This window comes from Fonsecaea pedrosoi (genome assembly GCF_000835455.1).
Source record: "Fonsecaea pedrosoi CBS 271.37 unplaced genomic scaffold supercont1.2, whole genome shotgun sequence".
In the NCBI taxonomy this organism is placed as follows: Eukaryota; Fungi; Ascomycota; class Eurotiomycetes; order Chaetothyriales; family Herpotrichiellaceae; genus Fonsecaea; species Fonsecaea pedrosoi.
Window position 1 is genome coordinate 2,336,004 of NW_013550614.1, and position 19,397 is coordinate 2,355,400.

The 19,397-nt window shown below is 51.9% G+C and overlaps 7 protein-coding genes across 7 annotated transcripts; 4 read left to right on the forward strand and 3 right to left on the reverse strand.

Moving 5' to 3' along the window:
- Positions 1-1,411: 1,411 nt before the first annotated feature.
- Z517_02789 (uncharacterized protein) lies at positions 1,412-3,948 on the forward strand (the record flags this gene model as incomplete). The annotated part of the gene is made up of 5 exons (XM_013431898.1): positions 1,412-1,544; positions 1,613-1,636; positions 1,743-1,823; positions 1,879-3,622; positions 3,675-3,948. 5 exons carry the CDS (start codon positions 1,412-1,414, stop codon positions 3,946-3,948), a joined length of 2,256 nt encoding a protein of 751 aa, XP_013287352.1.
- Positions 3,949-4,990: 1,042 nt separating this feature from the next.
- Z517_02790 (uncharacterized protein) lies at positions 4,991-7,228 on the forward strand (the record flags this gene model as incomplete). Its single annotated transcript, XM_013431899.1, has 1 exon — positions 4,991-7,228. One exon carries the CDS (start codon positions 4,991-4,993, stop codon positions 7,226-7,228), a length of 2,238 nt encoding a protein of 745 aa, XP_013287353.1.
- Positions 7,229-8,137: 909 nt separating this feature from the next.
- On the reverse strand, positions 8,138-9,763 carry Z517_02791 (uncharacterized protein; the record flags this gene model as incomplete). The annotated part of the gene is made up of 2 exons (XM_013431900.1): positions 8,138-9,589; positions 9,641-9,763. 2 exons carry the CDS (start codon positions 9,761-9,763, stop codon positions 8,138-8,140), a joined length of 1,575 nt encoding a protein of 524 aa, XP_013287354.1.
- Positions 9,764-10,781: 1,018 nt separating this feature from the next.
- Positions 10,782-12,815, forward strand: Z517_02792 (uncharacterized protein; the record flags this gene model as incomplete). The annotated part of the gene is made up of 2 exons (XM_013431901.1): positions 10,782-12,182; positions 12,234-12,815. 2 exons carry the CDS (start codon positions 10,782-10,784, stop codon positions 12,813-12,815), a joined length of 1,983 nt encoding a protein of 660 aa, XP_013287355.1.
- A 729-nt stretch (positions 12,816-13,544) lies between these two features.
- Positions 13,545-14,227, reverse strand: Z517_02793 (uncharacterized protein; the record flags this gene model as incomplete). The annotated part of the gene is made up of 3 exons (XM_013431902.1): positions 13,545-13,714; positions 13,892-14,019; positions 14,196-14,227. 3 exons carry the CDS (start codon positions 14,225-14,227, stop codon positions 13,545-13,547), a joined length of 330 nt encoding a protein of 109 aa, XP_013287356.1.
- Positions 14,228-14,645: 418 nt separating this feature from the next.
- Positions 14,646-16,391, reverse strand: Z517_02794 (uncharacterized protein; the record flags this gene model as incomplete). The annotated part of the gene is made up of 2 exons (XM_013431903.1): positions 14,646-15,191; positions 15,246-16,391. 2 exons carry the CDS (start codon positions 16,389-16,391, stop codon positions 14,646-14,648), a joined length of 1,692 nt encoding a protein of 563 aa, XP_013287357.1.
- A 995-nt stretch (positions 16,392-17,386) lies between these two features.
- Z517_02795 (uncharacterized protein) lies at positions 17,387-19,168 on the forward strand (the record flags this gene model as incomplete). The annotated part of the gene is made up of 2 exons (XM_013431904.1): positions 17,387-17,768; positions 17,907-19,168. 2 exons carry the CDS (start codon positions 17,387-17,389, stop codon positions 19,166-19,168), a joined length of 1,644 nt encoding a protein of 547 aa, XP_013287358.1.
- Between the last annotated feature and the right edge of the window lie 229 nt (positions 19,169-19,397).

The following is a 19,397-nucleotide window of genomic DNA, read 5'->3' on the forward strand; positions in this document are numbered from 1 at the left end:
AGAGCCTTGTGTTGTCAAAAACTTCCACTCCCAAATCGTCCACGAGGAATGCCGGCACCTTAACCTCGCCATCAGAATCACAAGCATCCATCAAACAACAGCTGGTAGAAGCATACAGAAGTTGGTAATTGCTTGAAGTGTTTGGTGTTCTTGCTGGGCTCAATCACAAAACCCACTCAGGTCGTATGATGATCTGGGTCTCGTTCTCGTCGCACAGGCAGCCGAGTGGCTTACATACTCGAAATTGTATCTCACGGAATTACCACGTACCGGCATCCGTGGAAGCTTATGACGGGCCAGAAAACCGACCGGGGCACGTGCTCAAGGCGCTCTTGGTGGCCCCTGGCGCCCACAGGGAAAGGCTCAGCTAAGCAAGCCCAAGCAAGACCAAGCAACAACGGCCAAAACAAGGATATGAACTGCCCTGCTTCTGGATTTTCAACCAATGAAAAACAGATTGTAGAATCCACAGATGTCCTAAACAACACAGAACGAGGTCGGCAATGGTGAGTACCTATAGCACCCTAGTCGGACGCTATCAAGCGACGGGTTTGTGAGGCTGACTGGAGGTTTTTTGGAGCCCGAACACCGAAAAGCACAGGTGATTGGTAAGTTCAGTTGCCTCTGCCACTTGGCTTAGCTGGGCAATAGGTAAAGAGGGCCACTGAAATTATGCAGAATTACATCTGCGCGACGTTGATCGGCCAAGGCAGATATTGTGCCCAGGGGGTGGTTTATGACTTCGGGTATGCAGAACTGGAACGCTACTAGCGGACCAACGCTCCGGCCTTATTGCTTGGCTTTATTATGAGTCAGCTGATCGGTGACCTTGGGCGTGGGTGGGACGCCTCGTGGACACACATTACCTGAAAGGGAGGCCCGCAGTGGCCCGATAGCTCTTCGTTCTCTGATATGGCGGAGATGGCAGAGATGCCAAATGGTCAAGGTCACAATGGTTGGAAGACAAGTAAGAACGCGGGCCAAACTCTTCGACCCTCCCTGAGTCGCCAAGACATGGAGCTCAGAAAGCAGAGATCGATTTATCGTTATCGACTCTACTCGTACAAGTACCGGACACCGAGTACGAGGCACAAAGGTACACGACCCTACCCAGCATCTGGTGTGCACTGCGAGGTATCTTGGTATGTGCCGAATCCTTGTACGTGCACACATTGTATGAGCATGTCCATATGATCTCCTCGACGGAACATTGAAATTCCAGTTCCGGATTTTCGGCCAAGATTAAACCGACCAAGCCTCTAGGGCGGCAACACAATGGTCCGAAAAGGGCTTTTGGAGACGTATGCGCAATAGAGCGACATCAAAGACACTTCTTTCTGTAGCGCAACCACAGCTTTTCCAGCAAGTCTCTTTCTTCGTTCATCTTGTTTGCTGTTCTCCCGTGGCCCGCATGGCGGTCTCCACGCCTCTTGACCCTTTCCTCCGTGGAAGTACCAGCAAAAACACCCGGGGTCTCCTTCGAGTTATTATTCTCCTGACCATTGCAGCTGCCGCAGTGTCAGCCCGTTTGTTCAGTGTAATTCGTACGTGCGAGGCTCGAACTCATGCTATCACAATACTCTGGAAGCAGCTCACTGACTACGTTGCTCAGGTTTCGAAAGCATTATTCACGAGTGTCAGTGACTCCTTGTCCGCTTCCTCATCATCCTGAATATCTTGCTTGTCAAACGAAACAAAAGTGTCGTCCCCTGAACGAGCTTGCTCCTGACACTCTTCAATAGTCGATCCCTGGTTCAATTTCCGTGCCACCAAATATCTGGTGAAGAATGGCTTTTACAGCTTCTGGGACTGGTTCGACGACCGTGCGCTTACCACCCACCCCGCGAGAAGAGATTGGATATACTAATAGGTTATAAGGAACATGGCACCCCCTCGGTCGAGTCACTGGCGGAACGCTCTATCCAGGTCTGATGGTAACATCTGGTGTTATCTACCACATCCTCCGGCTTTTGTCCCTTCCTGTCGACATACGAAACATCTGCGTCCTCCTCGCTCCGGGCTTCTCTGGCCTTACAGCACTCGCAATGTACCTCTTGACCTCCGAAATGTCTTCTTCGCCATCTGCAGGTCTTTTGGCTGCTGCTTTTATGGGGATCACTCCAGGTTACATCTCAAGATCTGTTGCCGGGAGTTATGACAACGAGGCCATTGCTATTTTTCTCCTGGTCTTCACATTCTTTCTCTGGATCAAGGCTGTCAAAAACGGGTCTATCATGTGGGGAGCTCTGGCTGCCTTGTTCTACGGCTACATGGTCTCTGCATGGGGTGGATACGTTTTCATCACCAACTTGATACCTCTTCATGCTTTCGTCCTCATCTTGATGGGTCGATACAGTTCCAGACTGTACATCAGCTACACCACCTGGTATGCTCTCGGGACACTGGCAAGCATGCAGGTTCCGTTTGTGGGATTCCTCCCCGTCAGGAGCAGTGATCATATGGCTGCGTTGGGCATTTTTGGTTTGTTACAATTGGTTGGCTTCTTCAATTTCTTGCGGGAGCAGCTCCCAGGCAAACAGTTTCAGACACTGCTAGTTGCCCTGGGTGGAACTATCTTTGCTGTGATGCTGTTGGCTCTCGTCACTCTCACTGTCTCTGGTGTCATTGCACCCTGGAGCGGTCGATTCTATTCTCTCTGGGACACAGGGTATGCAAAGATACATATCCCGATCATCGCATCCGTCTCGGAACATCAACCCACCGCTTGGCCTGCATTCTTCTTCGACCTCAACATGCTCATATGGCTATTCCCTGCGGGAGTCTACATGTGCTTCCGCAATCTGAAAGATGAGCATGTCTTTGTCGTTATTTATGCGGTCCTTGCCAGCTACTTTGCCGGAGTTATGGTTCGACTCATGCTTACCCTGACACCGGTGGTGTGCTGTGCTGCTGCGCTTGCTCTTTCACATATATTAGACACCTACCTCTACATCCCGTCACCCTCTGGAGATGCAAATGATGGGAGCAACGGGTCTGTCAAGGCAAGCAAAATCGCCGCCAACCCGTCACTACGGTCTACCAGAAACCCTCTCGTTGGCATCTATTCCATTGTGTCGAAGTCGATGATCACGTCAATGGTCACTGGTTTCCTCCTTCTGTTTGTCGCTCACTGCACGTGGGTTACCTCGAATGCCTACTCATCACCTTCGGTCGTTTTGGCCTCACGGTTACCGGATGGCTCTCAACACATTATTGACGACTACCGAGAAGCTTACTACTGGCTGAGGCAAAACACACCCCAAGATGCAAAGATCATGTCATGGTGGGATTATGGATATCAGATTGGAGGTATGGCCGACCGACCGACATTAGTGGACAATAACACGTGGAATAACACGCATATTGCGACTGTTGGAAAGGCCATGAGCTCTCGAGAGGAAGTCAGCTACCCCATCCTTCGCCAGCACGACGTTGATTATGTTCTGGTTGTTTTCGGAGGTCTATTGGGATACAGTGGTGACGATATCAACAAGTTCCTGTGGATGGTAAGAATCGCCGAGGGTATCTGGCCTGAAGAGGTGAGAGAGCGAGATTACTTCACTGCTCGCGGCGAATACCGAGTCGATGAAGAAGCCACGCCCACCATGAAGAATTCTCTCATGTACGTACCATTCTTTCTGTCCAAAACCCCCAGTGACTGACCCGCGCCACAGGTACAAAATGTCGTATTACAACTACAACAACCTGTTCCCAGCAGGCCAGGCGCAAGATCGCGTCCGAGGTTCATCTCTTCCCGCGCAGGGCCCGGAATTGAGCACGCTCGAGGAAGCCTTTACCAGTGAGAACTGGATCATTCGCATTTACAAAGTCAAGCCTCTGGATAATGTGGGGCGAGATCATCAAAGTGCTACTGCCTTTGAAAAGGGTCACAAGAAGAAGAGGAAGACTGGGGCTAGAAAGGGTGCAAGGACTCTGAGAGTGGACTAATCTTGTCAACCCCTTGCTTCACTCACAGAGTAATTGCGAGTGACAACTAGCCGAGACATAGGGGGTTTATGTTTGTGATGAAATAGACAAAAATTTCTGCTGGGAACAAAAGCGCTTACCATGGTATTGGTTTGTATAAAACAGAGAACTAACATCATAACTGCTGCTTCTTTCCAACCTTGTACCACTCTGGACGGCTAACGACTCGAGTCCAATGAATCTCTGATTGCTGGTAAAGCTCTGGGAGAATTCGAGCCCTTTCCGTGTAAGATATAGGGGGGGAGGAGGCAGGAGACACAAGTCGATAGCGGAGACCGCAAGTCACAGAGGTACCGGTACCGGTACAAAATCCCCCCAGAAATCACTGGTATATATGTTTTCTCTTTCTAAATTCTGTCACGCAAAGACCCCCTTCCACAACAAGGGCGAATCCGAATCCGAAATCCACGAGTTCGAGTCGCGGTTACGGCACATCTAGATCCTGTCAGGTCAAAACTAACTCCGGGTTAGTGGGCATCAGGACCTCGATTCCTTCTTCCGAGCCTCCTCCCTCCGAGATTCCGGTCCTACCAGGTCAATCTAACATCGGTCAGAGGCAATAGGACCTCGAAAACATCAACCATGTAGTATAAATTCTGTAGTATAACCGGCCGAGAAAAACCAACCCTGCAAAGGGTGAGTTTTCCTTATCACAGACCAGCAGGTTGAGCTGTTCTGTGATAAGTTTTTTGCCGTTCTGGCCATCAGAAGAAGGGTGTCACTGTCTGTCTTGGAATGATGTCGCGTAGCTGCACTAGCAAGGTACGCGTTGTGAACCCTCTCATTTTGTAGGGTTACAAGGGAAATAGCTAGCCAGCCCTCTTTAACAAAGTAGAATGGGGTTTCTTCTTGTGATAAAGCGGCGGGGACTTCCTGCCAAGGCTGCATCTAGTCCGCAAATCAAGTCGCTTCATCCTTTCACGATCCTTCGTTACTTCATTGGCTCCGACCAAGTTCATTGTACCTCTTCCATATTATTTATCTCGTTAAAACCCCAGGTGACATGGTGGAGGGTGACAAGCGAAAAGCAGCAGAAGCTGGCTTGTCGCACTCTGACTTGGGCACTGAACAGATTCATGACGATATTGAATCCCTTGGTGCTCCTAATGCGACCCATGTTCACAGCACAAAATCTAACAGTATGAACGGCGAAAGTGCAGAAACGCCCGTCTCACAAGAATGGGCTGTGGCTGAATCCAAGTCGTCCCGGAAGAAAAGACGGAAGATCGAACGAGAACCGGATGGCGACCCCAGCATCAGCTTCTCCGGATCCAGACCTGAACGTGTCGACCTCAAGGCGTTACAAGACCTCGTCCTTTACATTTTGGCGGACGGAACTGCACCAACCTGGCTGGCTGTGAGGAACGCTAAGCAGGTCAAGAAGGTGGTGGTCTTGATGGTTCCTGCCCTTGATGAAACGATGCTGAGGGATGCGGAACTATGGAATGGCATATCTGAAGAAAGTATGACATCCACCATCAATCAGCCTGGGAAGCCAATATCAAGTCCTGATCCAACTCCCGAAGACTGCAATTCAGCCTCAAACGATGCTCCAACCAATCATTCACGATCACAAGTAGCTCTGGATTTGCCGTCGACCCATCTCTCTCCTGATCAGAACTTAACAGATCGTCTCCTACGCCACATTATCGAAGTACGTGCACCCGGAGATTCACGCACAGGCAGAGTGCACTCCCCGCTTCAAGGCATGCTCATCGCGCCCTTCCCGGAGGCTGCCAAGCAGAAATTGAAGAATAGCAAGGACGACAAGGCTTCCCATGGGATTCGTACTCCCATTGCAGACTTCATCCACTCAGTCGATGAACTACGAGAAGCAGAATACCCGATTCATCCTGCGGCATTTACGGATTCGACTGATGCACAACTGGAGAACGAACGAAGAGAGAAGACAGGCCAGTCTCATTGCTCTGGCTGGGTTGACACCCATGTCTCGGTCTTCAAGCCTCGTATACTCTCTTCTTCCCATCTCCAGGCCCACGATTTCCTCACACAAGGTCTAAAACCCTACGCTCTGGATTGTGAGATGGTCCTGACGTGCGATGGAAAACACTCCCTTGCGCGGATCTCTCTGCTTGACTGGACCGGCAGGACAGTGCTGGACAGGTATGTCAAGCCGGCGCTAGCCATCCAAAACTACTTTACACAATTCTCTGGAATAACGGAGAAAATCCTTGAAGATGTTACAACAACGCTGGGAGACATCCAGAAAGAGTTGCTCAGCATCTTACGAGAGGATTCAATCCTGCTCGGCCACAGTCTTGAATCCGATCTCAACGCGCTGAAGATGACCCATCCGTTTGTAGTCGACACCTCAATCATCTATCCGCATCCGCGCGGTCTGCCATTGCGCTCGTCCCTGAAATTCCTAGCGAACCGCTATCTAAAACGCGAAATACAAAAGGGTGGGATGAGCGGGCATGACAGTGTCGAAGACGCCAGAGCGGTGTTGGATCTGGTAAAACTGAAATGCGAGAAGGGGCCTACGTGGGGGACTTTGGAGGCCAACGGTGAAAGCATATTTCGCAGGATTGGGGGCACGCTAAAGATGGACGCCAACGGAGAGGTTGTTTTGAAGACCACAGCCATGGTGGAGTACGGGACTCCAGAAAGAGGACTTGGACGAGACGCAACATACAAAATCGGTTGTTCGAATGATGACGAGATTGTCCAGGGCGTGCTTAGGGCGGCTCTTGGGGATTCGCATGAGGAAAGGACGTTTACAAAAGATGGTAGCAAAAATACTGCTGAAGTGGACAGTACGAGCCATGATGGAGGTGCGAAGACCCAAGGGCTCGATCAGGCCATTCCGCCGGGCGGTGCTGACTTCATTTGGGCTCGACTCCGCGACCTCGAATCCGCACGAGGGTGGAATACCCTTCCCAGTGACATCTTTCCCACGCCTACATCCTCCTCAACTCCAGACGCGACCCTTCCAAACGACCAAGCAGAACACCTCAGAGACATCATGCGTCAAACCGTTCGACGTATTTATCAAATCTTTGCCAACCTTCCAGATCGGACACTGCTTATCCTCTACAGTGGGACTGGTGACATGCGGTCGCTGCTGCGGCTGCAAAATCTTCAAGCCCAGTTCAAACGGGAGTTCAAGGTCAAAAAGTGGGATGATATCTCGGTGAAGTGGACGGATGTCGAAGAGCAGAAGATGAAGACGGAGTGTGAGAGAGCGAGACGGGGAGTTGGAGTCCTGGCACTTCGATGAAATGACGAAAGAGATGAGTAAGAGAAGAGACTTTGAACCGGTTCTCAATGGGCTCCCCGCGATATTGAGGGTGTGATGGATTGGCTTTGTTGAGCCCAGCAAGTCGTTTATACGAAACTGAGTCTGACGCGGTAGCTGGGGGATGTTCAATACTCCTCACCAGCTTCATTCTTGTATGACCCAGGTATCGTCCCCTACTAGTCTTTGGGACAGGATCTTGTGGGTACATTGTCACAGCAAGACCGTCTATTCCGAGAGTGCATGCATGTCCCCGGATCCGGCCACTCTCGAAACACAGAAGGACTCGAGCCCGTCATCTTCCACTCCATCTTATGGTGAGTTTCTCACTTTTCAGGGTGTTTCAAATACACCCGTTTCAGTGGCACCCAGCTAGTCGCTGATAACCCTGTGCTCAAAGATGTACACACACCTTCATCACGTACAAACGTATCTCTGGCGTGAGATAGTCATAAACTCGAATCTTGAAGGTCGTACAGTGGCGATCCAGGTAAGAGGTTACGATGAAATATAGCACACTGGGCGTGTCAGAGCTTACAGGCACGCGGAGGAGGTCGACAGCCTTGAGCTTTTTTGTCCTTAGGGGGAGTATTCCTCCAACCAACCCATCATGAAGCTGGTGAGATGCACACTGGCGTCGTTCCTCCCACCTTGGGGATCTTTGGTCAACTGTGAGCAGCGAGTGAAGAAAGTATTTTGGAGGCTGATGAGGGACGGAGATGGACCGGCTAAAAAAATATATATGAAAATGGGTATCACTTGACCATCTTCTCTGAGGCACAGCAGCAGGTGATCGTAATGGCGATTCAGACACGCTTCTCCTTGCTCTATCTCCTTTCTCTGAATCTTGAAAGCTATCAGGCCCTCGGGGGCTCATATCATAACGAGTTTTCATTTCCCTCCTCCGAGTCTTTGTTTCCTCGCCTTTGCTGCCTTGTACTGGGCACTTCGTTGAGCGCTTTTGGATACTGGTCTTTTCCTCTTTCTGTCCCGGCTGCCCAACCCGCTCCCCTTTCCTTTGCCGGCGGTACCCGTGCTTGAAGCGCGGTGACCTTCGAAGATCAATGGGCGTTTCGGCCTCCCGTCATCTTTCCCTCTCATGGCACCGTTGCCGTTGCCGTTCGACCACCCTTGGTGTCTCCTGTCCTTGGCCAGAGGCCCTCTTGAATTGAGGGTGGGGCGCTTGATCTGCATCTTCCTGGCGCGCATGACGCGAAGTTTCCGCGGCAGCATTGGTGGGAATTTCTTGTCGTTCATGAGCAGTGCGCCCTCGACGCTGTTCTCATCCTTGAACTGGACGTAGGCGAATCCCTTGCCGACGCGCGTCTCTTGGTCTCGTACCACACGCACGCTTTCAACTTGTCCGGCTTTGCTGAATGCTCGCCACAGACCTTCTTCTGCATCGGCGGGCTCTTTAGCCGTCGGCCGTCGTCTCTTCTGAGGATCTTCCTCGTTGTCGGGTGGGGGTGCCTCTTCGTTGACAAAGCTCAAGTTCCCGATAAACACGCATCGCTTGTGGTCAATCGCCGAGGGTTTAGCCAGGTAATCGACTCTCAAGTGGCGGTCAAGCACAACGGTTCCGTTAAGCTTCTTCGCCACATACTCCGCAGCAATGTCGGTGGTGAAGACTGCATAAGCGTTTGTGCTGACGGTGGTCGCGTCCATGAGTTCCTTCTTGGCATATGTAGCTTTCTTTGGGCCCTGTCCAGACGCGTAGGCGGTGGATCGGAACCGGACCGACTCGAGTTTTCCAGGCCTCTTTCCATCAACTGGTGTCTTCAATACAGAGCGTAGATGTCTGGTCAGTTCTCTTTTTGCCGACTTGGATTTGATAGCTTGAGTGGATACATTCCCCAAGAACACGGTTCTGTTGAATTTGTCTTGGTCCTTGAGCTTCTTGTCAAAGACCTCATGTTTCGGGGTCACTTCGATCTCAGAGGGTTCGCTCAGTGAATCCTCGTCAGAGTCGGAAGAGGATGCGTCGCCTTCGCTCGAGCTTTCTTCGGCGTCATCGTCGCCCGTTTGGACTGGTTCTCTCTTGCGGTTTTCCCTGTCCTCTTCCAACTCTAGCCGCTTGAAATATGTTTGCTCGAGATCATCATCGTCGGTGGCACGCTTGCGTTTACGAGGCTTCTCGACTGTGACTGTAGCTTCCTGCTCCGACGTCGACGATTCGTCATCAGAGGACTCGTCTGAGGCTTCCAAGTGGTTGTTGCCGTCACTGTTTTCGGGGGACTCGGAGTCAGAGGAGGATGTCCCCTCTTCTTCTGGCCTCGGCGGTCTTTGCGCAGAAGCAGTTTGCGCTAAGCTCGAAACTCTGGGCTGTACCTTGACTGGTCCCGACTAATACGAGTATGTTAGCCTCACTCCAGGGCTGTTGATCGTGCGTCTTACACTTGAAGCAAATAGGGAAGCGAGGGTAGGATCGACTGCTTCCTCTTTAGCTGCCAATTTGCTTGTACCTGTGGTTGAAGGTGAGGCTTGCGCCTTAGCCTTGTGTTTCTCTGACTTTGCCATGTTTACGGATCCGTCACGTCAAGTCAATTGCTCAGTTCGGGCATTTCTCTCGAGACTGCACGGTGGTCGCAGAATCTCTTGCGGTCTAATCGAAGCCACAAAAATTTCTCAGGCAAGGCAATCGAAAATGGAGATAAATCGAAGTGCAGTAACACTAACTCCGACGCTAGCCGATTGCGCCTGATTCGTGCCTATGACATCGCCCACCCAATGTCCCGAGCCCCATGATTCAAGGGCAGGCCAGCCACGGCAGCCAAACCGCCCGCACCCAGACTTTTACTCCCCTTGTGTGTCCCTTGTTACCAACGTATCCATGCCAGCCATGCCTATGTAACTTTTGGGGGCTACGCTGCGTTTCTCCACCGACGCCAACACGCCTGTTGTTCCCTGCATTTTGTAACCTGCGACTTTGCCAGACTCCCATTTGTACCCTCTTCAGTATACCAGCTCTTTTTGTCTTATATCGATAGACGACGTCGGCATTGATCGTCCCAATTGTGTTTCTCTCCTGCAGGTTCTCCCTGAAGGCTACAGAAGCCCATGCCCCGCTGGCAATTCTCCTCTGACAGTTCCTCACACCATCCCACTTTCGCCCACCTGAAGTGTTCGACTGTTGCTTGAAGTCATAAAAGCTTGCCAGTGCTCTCACAGCCCTCGTCCCATCCAGAAGATTGAGATCTGTCAAAGCCACCACCCAACCAAGAAGCCCTCGGACCCGGTGACCGTTGCGCCCATGCTGCTGCTGAGAACGAGCGCGAGAGAAGAGAAGATAACCACCATGCTATTGTGACTGCGAGTCGTTCACCAATATATTGTATGTCAATAACCTGCGAGTATATGCATTTCTGGCATTATGATCGACGCGCAGTTCTTCTGTTCGCGCTGACCATAGATACCTACCCTAGGCGACCTCAATCCACGATTTCTCCAGCTCTAGAATACCCCGTTGACCGATCCCGAGCGCCTGTCATCCTCTCCAAACGATCTAGGTCCTACAGAAGTCCTGGTTGTTACAGCCATGGACTCAGCGGCGGACTCACTCCTGGCTCTCTCCAATACTGCCGTTGCCTACGCAGCCAAGGACACACCCCTCTCCGATGATGATCGTTCCAGCAGCCTCAGCGAGTTGGACGATGACCTCGAAGATGGTGAAGAAGAAGACATCGAAGCTGCCGTCGCAGCCGATGTGGATTCTGAAGCCGAGACTGAACGTCTCCAGGCTACCCCAGAAAATCTCGCCAGGAAAAAGCCCCCTGAGATCAGCCCAAGCAAACTATCCCAGAGACAAGACATTGACATGCGACCGGAGATCGAGAGCTTCACAGAAAGTCCCGTCTCGTCCCCGATCTCTTCCCATCACGAGTCAGATCATGAGGAAGGCCTCAGTGAGGGGCATGATGCAGATGAAGAAGCCCCGGAGGTAGCTGCAGTTGACACTGCGGCTTCCCCGAACAAGCGCAAAAGGGAAGAAAGTGAATCAGATGTCGAAGAGGCCCCCAGATCACAGAGACGACGGACAGGCTCCGTCGAGACAGAGGATGAAAAGTCTGAACCAGAGACCGATGCCGAGGAGAATGACAGCCATCATTTACGGGAAAATACAATTGAACCCGAAGTCGGGGAGCCGCAAGAGCACGACGAAGAGGAAGTAGTGGAGCCAGATGAATTACCGAAAGAAGCTGAAAAGGCAGATAGCAGTGAAGATTCTAAGGATAAAGGCAAAAGCAGGCCCCGCAGGAAGGCAAAAGACCCAGTCATCCAGGAACTACAACATGAAGACGAAGAGGACGCTGCACATGCGGAAGATTCAGAAGTCGCTGATGATAATGATCTCGAGGCTGCACTAAAGAGCGAAGAGGAGCAATCAAAGCGTATGGCAGCCATGGAAGCCCTGACTGCACTCGAGAGGCACTTTGCGACATTGAGAGACCGCCTCTATGATGAAAGAATTGCCGCCCTAAATCATGAACTGCAGCTCTTGTCGGAACCCAAGCCAGCACATCCTGAATTGATTCGCCAGGTGGAAGTGGTGCAGAAATATCGGGACGAGAAATATGAGATCGAGCAAAAGCTGCTGGTCTACAAGATCGGAGCCCTGAAGAACAAGGCTGTCGCTGAACGGAGTCAGATACACAGCCAATATTTTCAAACAGTCAGGGATATCCGAGAGAGACATCTGGAACGCCTCAGCGAGCATTTCTACCGGATCCAGCGAGACAGATTCAAAGCCGATTCGTCAGTACCAAGTTTCAGTATACCCTTTCCAGAACGGAGGTCGCAGCAGATCTTGCAACAAACAGCCTACAATAAAGAGGTTTCAATTCTGGCAGGTGTCGCCAAATATGTTGGCTTTCCTGCTGCACCAGAGCTGGCGCCATCCAGGCAGAAAGAAATAGAGGATGACATTCAGAAGATGGGAGTACGTATACCTGGTACCATTCTATAACTTTAGCAGACTAACATTGCCTAGATCTCGCAGAGTCATATCCGGGCTGGCAGACCCAATCAACGGCCGGCGGCTCAGACACAGATATCTGGACCCCAAGCAGAAGAGCAGTTTCTCGAACAGACGCCGTGGGCTAATCCTCAACATCCCATCCATCGATTAAGTCGACAGAATTCCAATCGCTCCCCAATGAGCGAATTCCTGACGCCAGCGAACCAGCAGCGAAACACGATCGACGGTCTTCAACCTCCAAGTGGGTCGGCATCTACCATCGTTGACCCTTCAGCTTCCGCACCGGTGTCTTCAGCAATGAACACACCTCACGACGGGCAGAGTAGCGCGACGAAGGTTGAGGCGCAAGCTGCTGGAGGGTCCTCTGGTCTACAGAATTATCGCATGCACTCGACGAGCCCTCTAGATATGCGGCGGCAACCCGTTCAAGCCGACAGCTCCGACCCGCAACGTCAGCAAGGGAGGGACAAGGATGTCATCGGTCGTGGACGGGACATGGGTTCTTCGCCCTTGACCTCCCGGGCCTATCTTAACACGACGGGGCCACGAGCCCCAGCCATCACCGCCGGAACTGGGAGGTTTAGCATTCGGTAATATTCAATCATGATAAAGGGGAATGTGAGTGACGATACACTGGCTGGCTGGCAACTTATGAAATGAAGGGTGAAGGGAACCACCTAGAAAGATTCGCGGGCCCAAGACTACGGCAGGCTCTCGACTCTGACGTTTTGCATCTGGATACACTTTCCACTGGGGGTTTGTTTTTTTTATTGAACTCAGCACCTTTGATATCCTTGTCCCAGACCGCCAATGTTATGCATTGAGTTGCGAAGATTCTCGTGTCGCCAGCAACTGCTTCTCAATGCTTCCGTCCGTGTGGACGCTCGACCCTGTCTCGAGCCAGCAACAAGTCTAGCATAGGCCATATTTCACATGTCCCGTCCTCCATACACCCCATATGGCCAACAGTCTGTTCATCCCTCTGAGGGGATCCGTCGGGTGTGGCACTCGTGTTTGCACAGAGTCGTCGTAGTAACAACGAAGTATATACAAGTCCAACTCGTAGGCTTATCCGTCCGACCAGGCCAAATCACATGCCATTCATGGCCGAGTAGCCCTCGGCATGAGGAAGCTCTGTTGGTACTTCTTCTTCCACTCGGGTTCCGGTTCATACTCAGCACCTTGTTGATAGGCGCTTGAAGCGAACCCACAGCTTATTCCTCCTCTTCCGCTGCTTGGTTATGCGGCTGGCGCCCGCACTCTTCGTCCTCCCTCGCAATATCGCTGTGGTATTTCGTGCACGATTTCAAGGGCCAGGTGTGGCTATGAGCGCATCCCGTTTGCCTGTGCGGTAGGGGTCTTCGGCGACTGATTCTGATTTTGCGGTGATTTTGCGGCTTCTGTGGACGAGTTCGGCGCAACGACTTGCGTGTCTGACGGGACGATGACGTCGTCAAAGGTCTCTTGGCCCACAGCTTTGAGAGTGAATGCAACTGTTTCACGAAAAGAGATGCGCAAATAATAGTTGTCAGCTAGGGAAAAGCTCTCTAATAGGGATTGGGACACCTTCGTCCTGAGCTCCAGTGGGCGGTTACAACACTGATATTGCTCAGCCAACAGCATGCGGTTCGACGGGACGGCCAAGTAGAGTGCAAAAAGATGTCACGTACAAACTCCAATGGCAAAGCCGAAGATCGCTATGCCTGTGATAGTGTTCTTGACTAGGTACGGCCGGCGGGCTCGTATCAAGGCAGCCCCGCTGCGGTAGTCAGAGTTGTAGTAGGAGGAGCGCTTGAGGCTGATCTCGTAAGTATCTTTCTAGAGAAGAATGGACAACAGCAGGAGAGCGACAGACGGGCAATGAGCAGGAGAGGGGGATCAATGCGGGAAGTCAAGGACCAAACGCATTTGCGGAGTAGGACATTAGTGCTGAAGATGGGGATGCTGTGCGAGGAAAGAGGTCCAAACACTTACATGCCGGCTCGCAGAGGAAGCGAGGAGTGCATTTTTGCGATTCACTTCTGAGATGCTGCTGAGACGCTTGACGAGGATAAAATACAGTGGTGCAAAGTTCGTCTCGAGAAGAGGGCAGTTCCGCTCTGTACAAGCATACCTTGGGTGGAGAGACTAATATGCGGTAATGGCTCTTTGATTAACCGTAGAGGGTCCGGCGGATCATTGAGCGGAACATAATCAAGCCTCAGCCTTGGACAGCCAGACAACCTCGTCCGAACAAGCAGAAAACATCCTCTTCGATTCCAATACTACGTAATGAGCAGCAGCGCTTTAAAATGCTAGATCGCTGAATATACTTCCCATACATATAACTTATGAAACTGCACATCGAGATGTTACATGATGAACGCTGAAAGAAGACTGCATCTCGGCAAAAGCCTGGTATCGTTGAAGACGTTTGCGTTGGGCTTAGGATGAGAACCCATCGCGAATTTCCAAGAAACGCTGGTATCGGTTCCTTGTCCAGCGACGAGAAGTTTTGCCCCAAATCATCATGGGCACAGTTGTCATGATGAAAACAAATGCCAATACCCCTATTGCAACAAACGTGTTCCGAACACCGCTCGCCTCGATCCAGTCCGAAGCTGTGAAGGTGAAGACGAGTGCGATTGAGTTGTTGATCGTTGCGACGCCCACCATGCCCTCCAAGACCATGTCCGGATAGGCGTCCATCAGATAGGCCATGCTTAGATCACCACAACAGCCCCATCCAAAGCCGATGAACCCCAGGCCAACATACGGCGCAGGCCAGGACCATCCGTAGCTGGTCCCAATTCCAAACAGCCACAGGCCAGTCGGGAAGATGGCCGCACACGGATACATGAGCCATAGTCGATGTTCTGCTTCGCTGACACCTCCGTTTCTCCTGGCCATCCATAGCATGAACTGGTCACTGAGCCATCCACCATATGTGGCTCCAATGACGGCGCCAATCAAACAGGGCACGTTCATCAACTTGGGGAAGTTAGCAAAAGCGCGATACTCTCATGGGAACACCAGTAGACTCACCCCATCAGCGGCATCGCTGTAGTTCCACGGTGGACCATACCAGTTGTCTTCCTCGACGGTCAGATAAAAAGTGAGCCAGGCGTCTTGGGCTCCCCACTGCAACCCAGAGTATATAACCGCAGGGAACGTAAAGATGCGCAGAGTGTGGAAGAGACGCTGGAAATATTGCTTGAAGCCAAATCCGCGTAGATTCGGCGCGGGAGTAATAATGGCAATGCGTCGCCAATATGGCTTGGGGCGGTCCTCGGCCGCAAGTCGCTCTTCTGCAACAGAAGCGTGACGACCAGACACCGCTGGAGGCTCGGGTTGTCCAGCAACTTTCTCCTTCTCCGGTTGTTCCGCCTCCAAACCTGCGGAATTGTCGCTACCAGCTCTGTTAACACCATCGATCAAATATCTGTCTCCATCATTGATCAAATACCGATCGCGGTGGAATGCCGTCTCCTCCAAACCAAAGAGAAGCACGAAAAAGGTACCCCCAGAGATGATGGCTCCAAAATATCCAATCCAGCGCCAATCAAGGCTGCTGTCTGCAATGTAGCTCGCAATCAGAGGTCCCAAGTATGTACCAATACTGGTCGCCAGCACGTAAATACCGAGGATTGAACCGCGCTGATGTTGAAACCACAGATCCATCAGTGACAACTGAACCGTCGCTTCAGCCACAGACTCGGATGCGCCCACAAAGAGCTGATTCCAGACAGCATCGCTTGTCGACTGCCCTCTCGCGAACCAAATACTACCGATGAAACCCAGCGTCATGCCAACCAAGTATAGAATGCGACGACCGTACAGGTAGACGGCGGGAGAGGAAAGCAATGTCCAGTACCCAATACCGCAGAACAGGACGCCGGCGCCGGTATTGAACGAGCCATAGCTGATACCCAGCTCCAGATTCTCATTGTATTGAGCGGCGCCCGCGTCGTTGGAAGTGGCCGCCGTCAAAGCCGTGACGTAGCAAACGAGCAAGCTGTGCCATATTTTCCGAGGTAAAGACCAATGGAGAGGGTCGTTGGGCGAGTCAGTGGGCTGAGGAACCAGGACAATGTCCCCGTGCCTCTTCAGTGATACATCCCCAGGATAGAGTGGCTTTCCTTCAGCGTCAAAAATGCGGCGTGTGCCGGGAAGTTCTTCAGTATACTCCATGCGGCCTCACTCTTGAACGGAGCCAACGAAAATTGACACTACGAAGGGGAAAACACCGCAGGAGGAGCTTGGGGGGGGGGAGAAGGAGGTTTTATGAACTAAGTGAGAGGCGCCGCCATATCGTTACAGCGACGAGCAAAGATCAGATCCCTTATCGTGATGGTGTGTGCCCTAAGAAACGCCATCCTCGTCCTCCATCGAGTGTGGGCAAGGGTTCGTCTCGTCCACACAAGGACGATACCACCACCCCCGCAAAGAGGCGGGAGGGCCAGTCGCCGGTGATCAAAGCTTATCAGTGGCAAGACGGCGAGTAAGCGTATACCAGAAGACGGACCGCAAATGAGAATGGTCTTAGGCAGGGGTTATCAGGGCCCCAAGACTGAATTCGAAGGAGCTTCTACTCGTGTCAAATTGCGTTCTACCAAGTACAATTGCGGGTTAAACTCAAGAATAAGCAGAGCGCAACACAAGGGCGGATGGCTGGGGAAGGCCCCGATAGAGCTTGAACAAATCTTGATTTTTTTTAGTGACGCCCATGCGCCCTTTGGCCTAGGATGCCAGGGTAAGCCCCTAGTCCGAGGCCCGGGCCCCATAACAATAGGCGAGGATCATTGTCCTGTGGGCTTGTCCGATAAGCAAGTCCTCACCCAGCGTCACCTGGGCTCTAATCCTGGGACCTTTACTCGGTGACCCCTCCTAAAATTCCAGCATCATTGGCGGGATACCCCCATGCCACGGCTACGATTCCCTAAAAATCTCTAGTTGGCTGGCCACCATTTTTTAGGTCCCCACGTTCCATCCCTTGCTTGCGTCTCCCTACATCATCATATTCGCCTTTCGACCTCGTCCTCCTTTCCCTTCCTTCTTCGCTTCACCTATCATCCTGCTCACTTTTTCCGTATCGGCTCAGACGCAGCCTCGTTGCCCAGTGCAGACCCCCCGTCGACATCGTCGCTAACATTGCACGTAACTGAATGTCGACTTGCCAACTCAGAATGGCTCAACATTTCCACATCGCTCAGATTACCGCCCATAAACCAAAGGAGTCCAGTAGTCCTTCGACCATCCTGCAACTCGCTCATCGGCTTCTCCCTTCACCTGCCGCTGTCAATGAGTTGGAGGATGGTCTAAACCCGGAAGGACCTGAACATGCAGTTCAGGACGTTGTGAGTCAAGAGAAACGAGGAACATCTGCACAAGATGGAACACCCGCCCCGAAGAAAGTGATCGTAGTCGGTGCCGGCATCGCCGGTCTTCGTGCTGCCTCTGTCTTGCGAACCCATGGTGTCCAAGTCGTGGTCCTCGAAGCCCGTCCTGATCGGATCGGCGGACGCATTTACACGAGTAGGAAGGCTGGGCACGCTCCAAGAGACATTGGTAAATATTACCAACAGGCAATACTGACAATCGCCGTAGGCGTTTGACATGATGTCGTTAAGAGCGCTCATTGTTGGGCCACGACCATTGTGGGGTTGTTTCCCCCTGTCGTCCACTTCTACTCACACTTGTTTCTAGGTGCCGCCTGGATGCACGAAACCGCCAACAACAAACTCGTCCGCCTCATCGGCCAGCTCAGTATTGAGCATTATTATGATGACGGCACCCCCCTCTACTATACCAGAGACGGTCGTCTCGGCTCCCAGTTCAAGGCCAAAAAGGTGGCCGACGAATTCGCCGACTTCTGTGCCTGGTACTACGAGGAAAATCCCGACGCTGAAGACAAACCTGCCCTGACCTTCATCAGGGAATGGCTAAGCGATCATCCCCTAGTCAGTGAGGATGAACGCCTCTGGGCGCCCCAAGCTGCTCGTGAGGTGGAAGCTTGGATCGGTACCAGCCTCGAACAAGCGTCTTCTAAGCATCTTGCCTACTTTGCAACCGAAAGGAATCTTTACATGAAAGGAGGTTACGATACCATCATCGATTGGACAGCTTCTAATCTCCGTGATCCGGGAATCATTCGACTCGGACACCAGGTCACGAAGATTGATTGGAATGACGACAACACACAGAGTCCATGCGTGGTCCATGCCACCACCCCGGATGGCGGTCTCACTCCTTTTACCGCCGATGCTGTCGTGTGCACCCTTCCACTTGGCGTTCTGAAACATGAACTTGTGGATTTCAACCCAACGTTACCAAGGCAACTGTCACTTGGAATTGAAAAACTCGGCTACGGAGCACTCGGCAAGATATTTGTCGAGTTCGAATCGGTCTTTTGGCCCAAAGACAATGATCAATTCATCTACTACCCTGAGCCAACGACCGACGCCTTCGACGAGGATTCCATCTTCTCCTACATGACTGTTACGAGCAATAACTGGATCATGAGCGGTACTAAAGAGCTGTCCGTCCAGATTGTTGAGCCTTTAACTCAGCGAATCGAAGCCATGACTTCAGAGACTGAAATCTATGCCTTTTTCGAACCACTCTTCAAGCTTTTCCGCACCGAGCCTTACAAAAAGCTGCCTCCAGTTGTGAATCTGGAAACGACACACTGGACTCAGGATCCCTTTGCTGGCTTCGGTACATATACTGCCGACAAAACCGGAGATGACCCGGAAATTTGGTTCAACGCAGTAGAGAACAACAAGGAAAGCAAGCTGCAGTTTGCCGGCGAGCACTGCACGCGGACTGGAAATGGATGTGTGCATGGTGCATTTGCCACTGGTGAAACTGCTGCCGTCAACATTCTGACGTCGCTGGGAATCCCATACAATGGTGGGGATCTTTACAGCAGACGTCCATCGAGGAGGAAGTCACCATCCGGACACTGAGCGGGCGGATATCTCAATCCACCGCCAGAGGAATCTGGGGAGGTGGCGGCTCTCCTAGTCCGTTGACGGACGGCCTAGAGCGCCGGACTGAGACATGTCGGCGTTAGTTATGTTTTTGTGATTTTTGCTTTGCCTTTTTACACAGAATGCTATCTCGGTTTCCTATCATCTGATCAATGGTTGATCTGGTCACTCTCGCTGTATTGCCCCTCGTTTTCCTGAGCTTGCG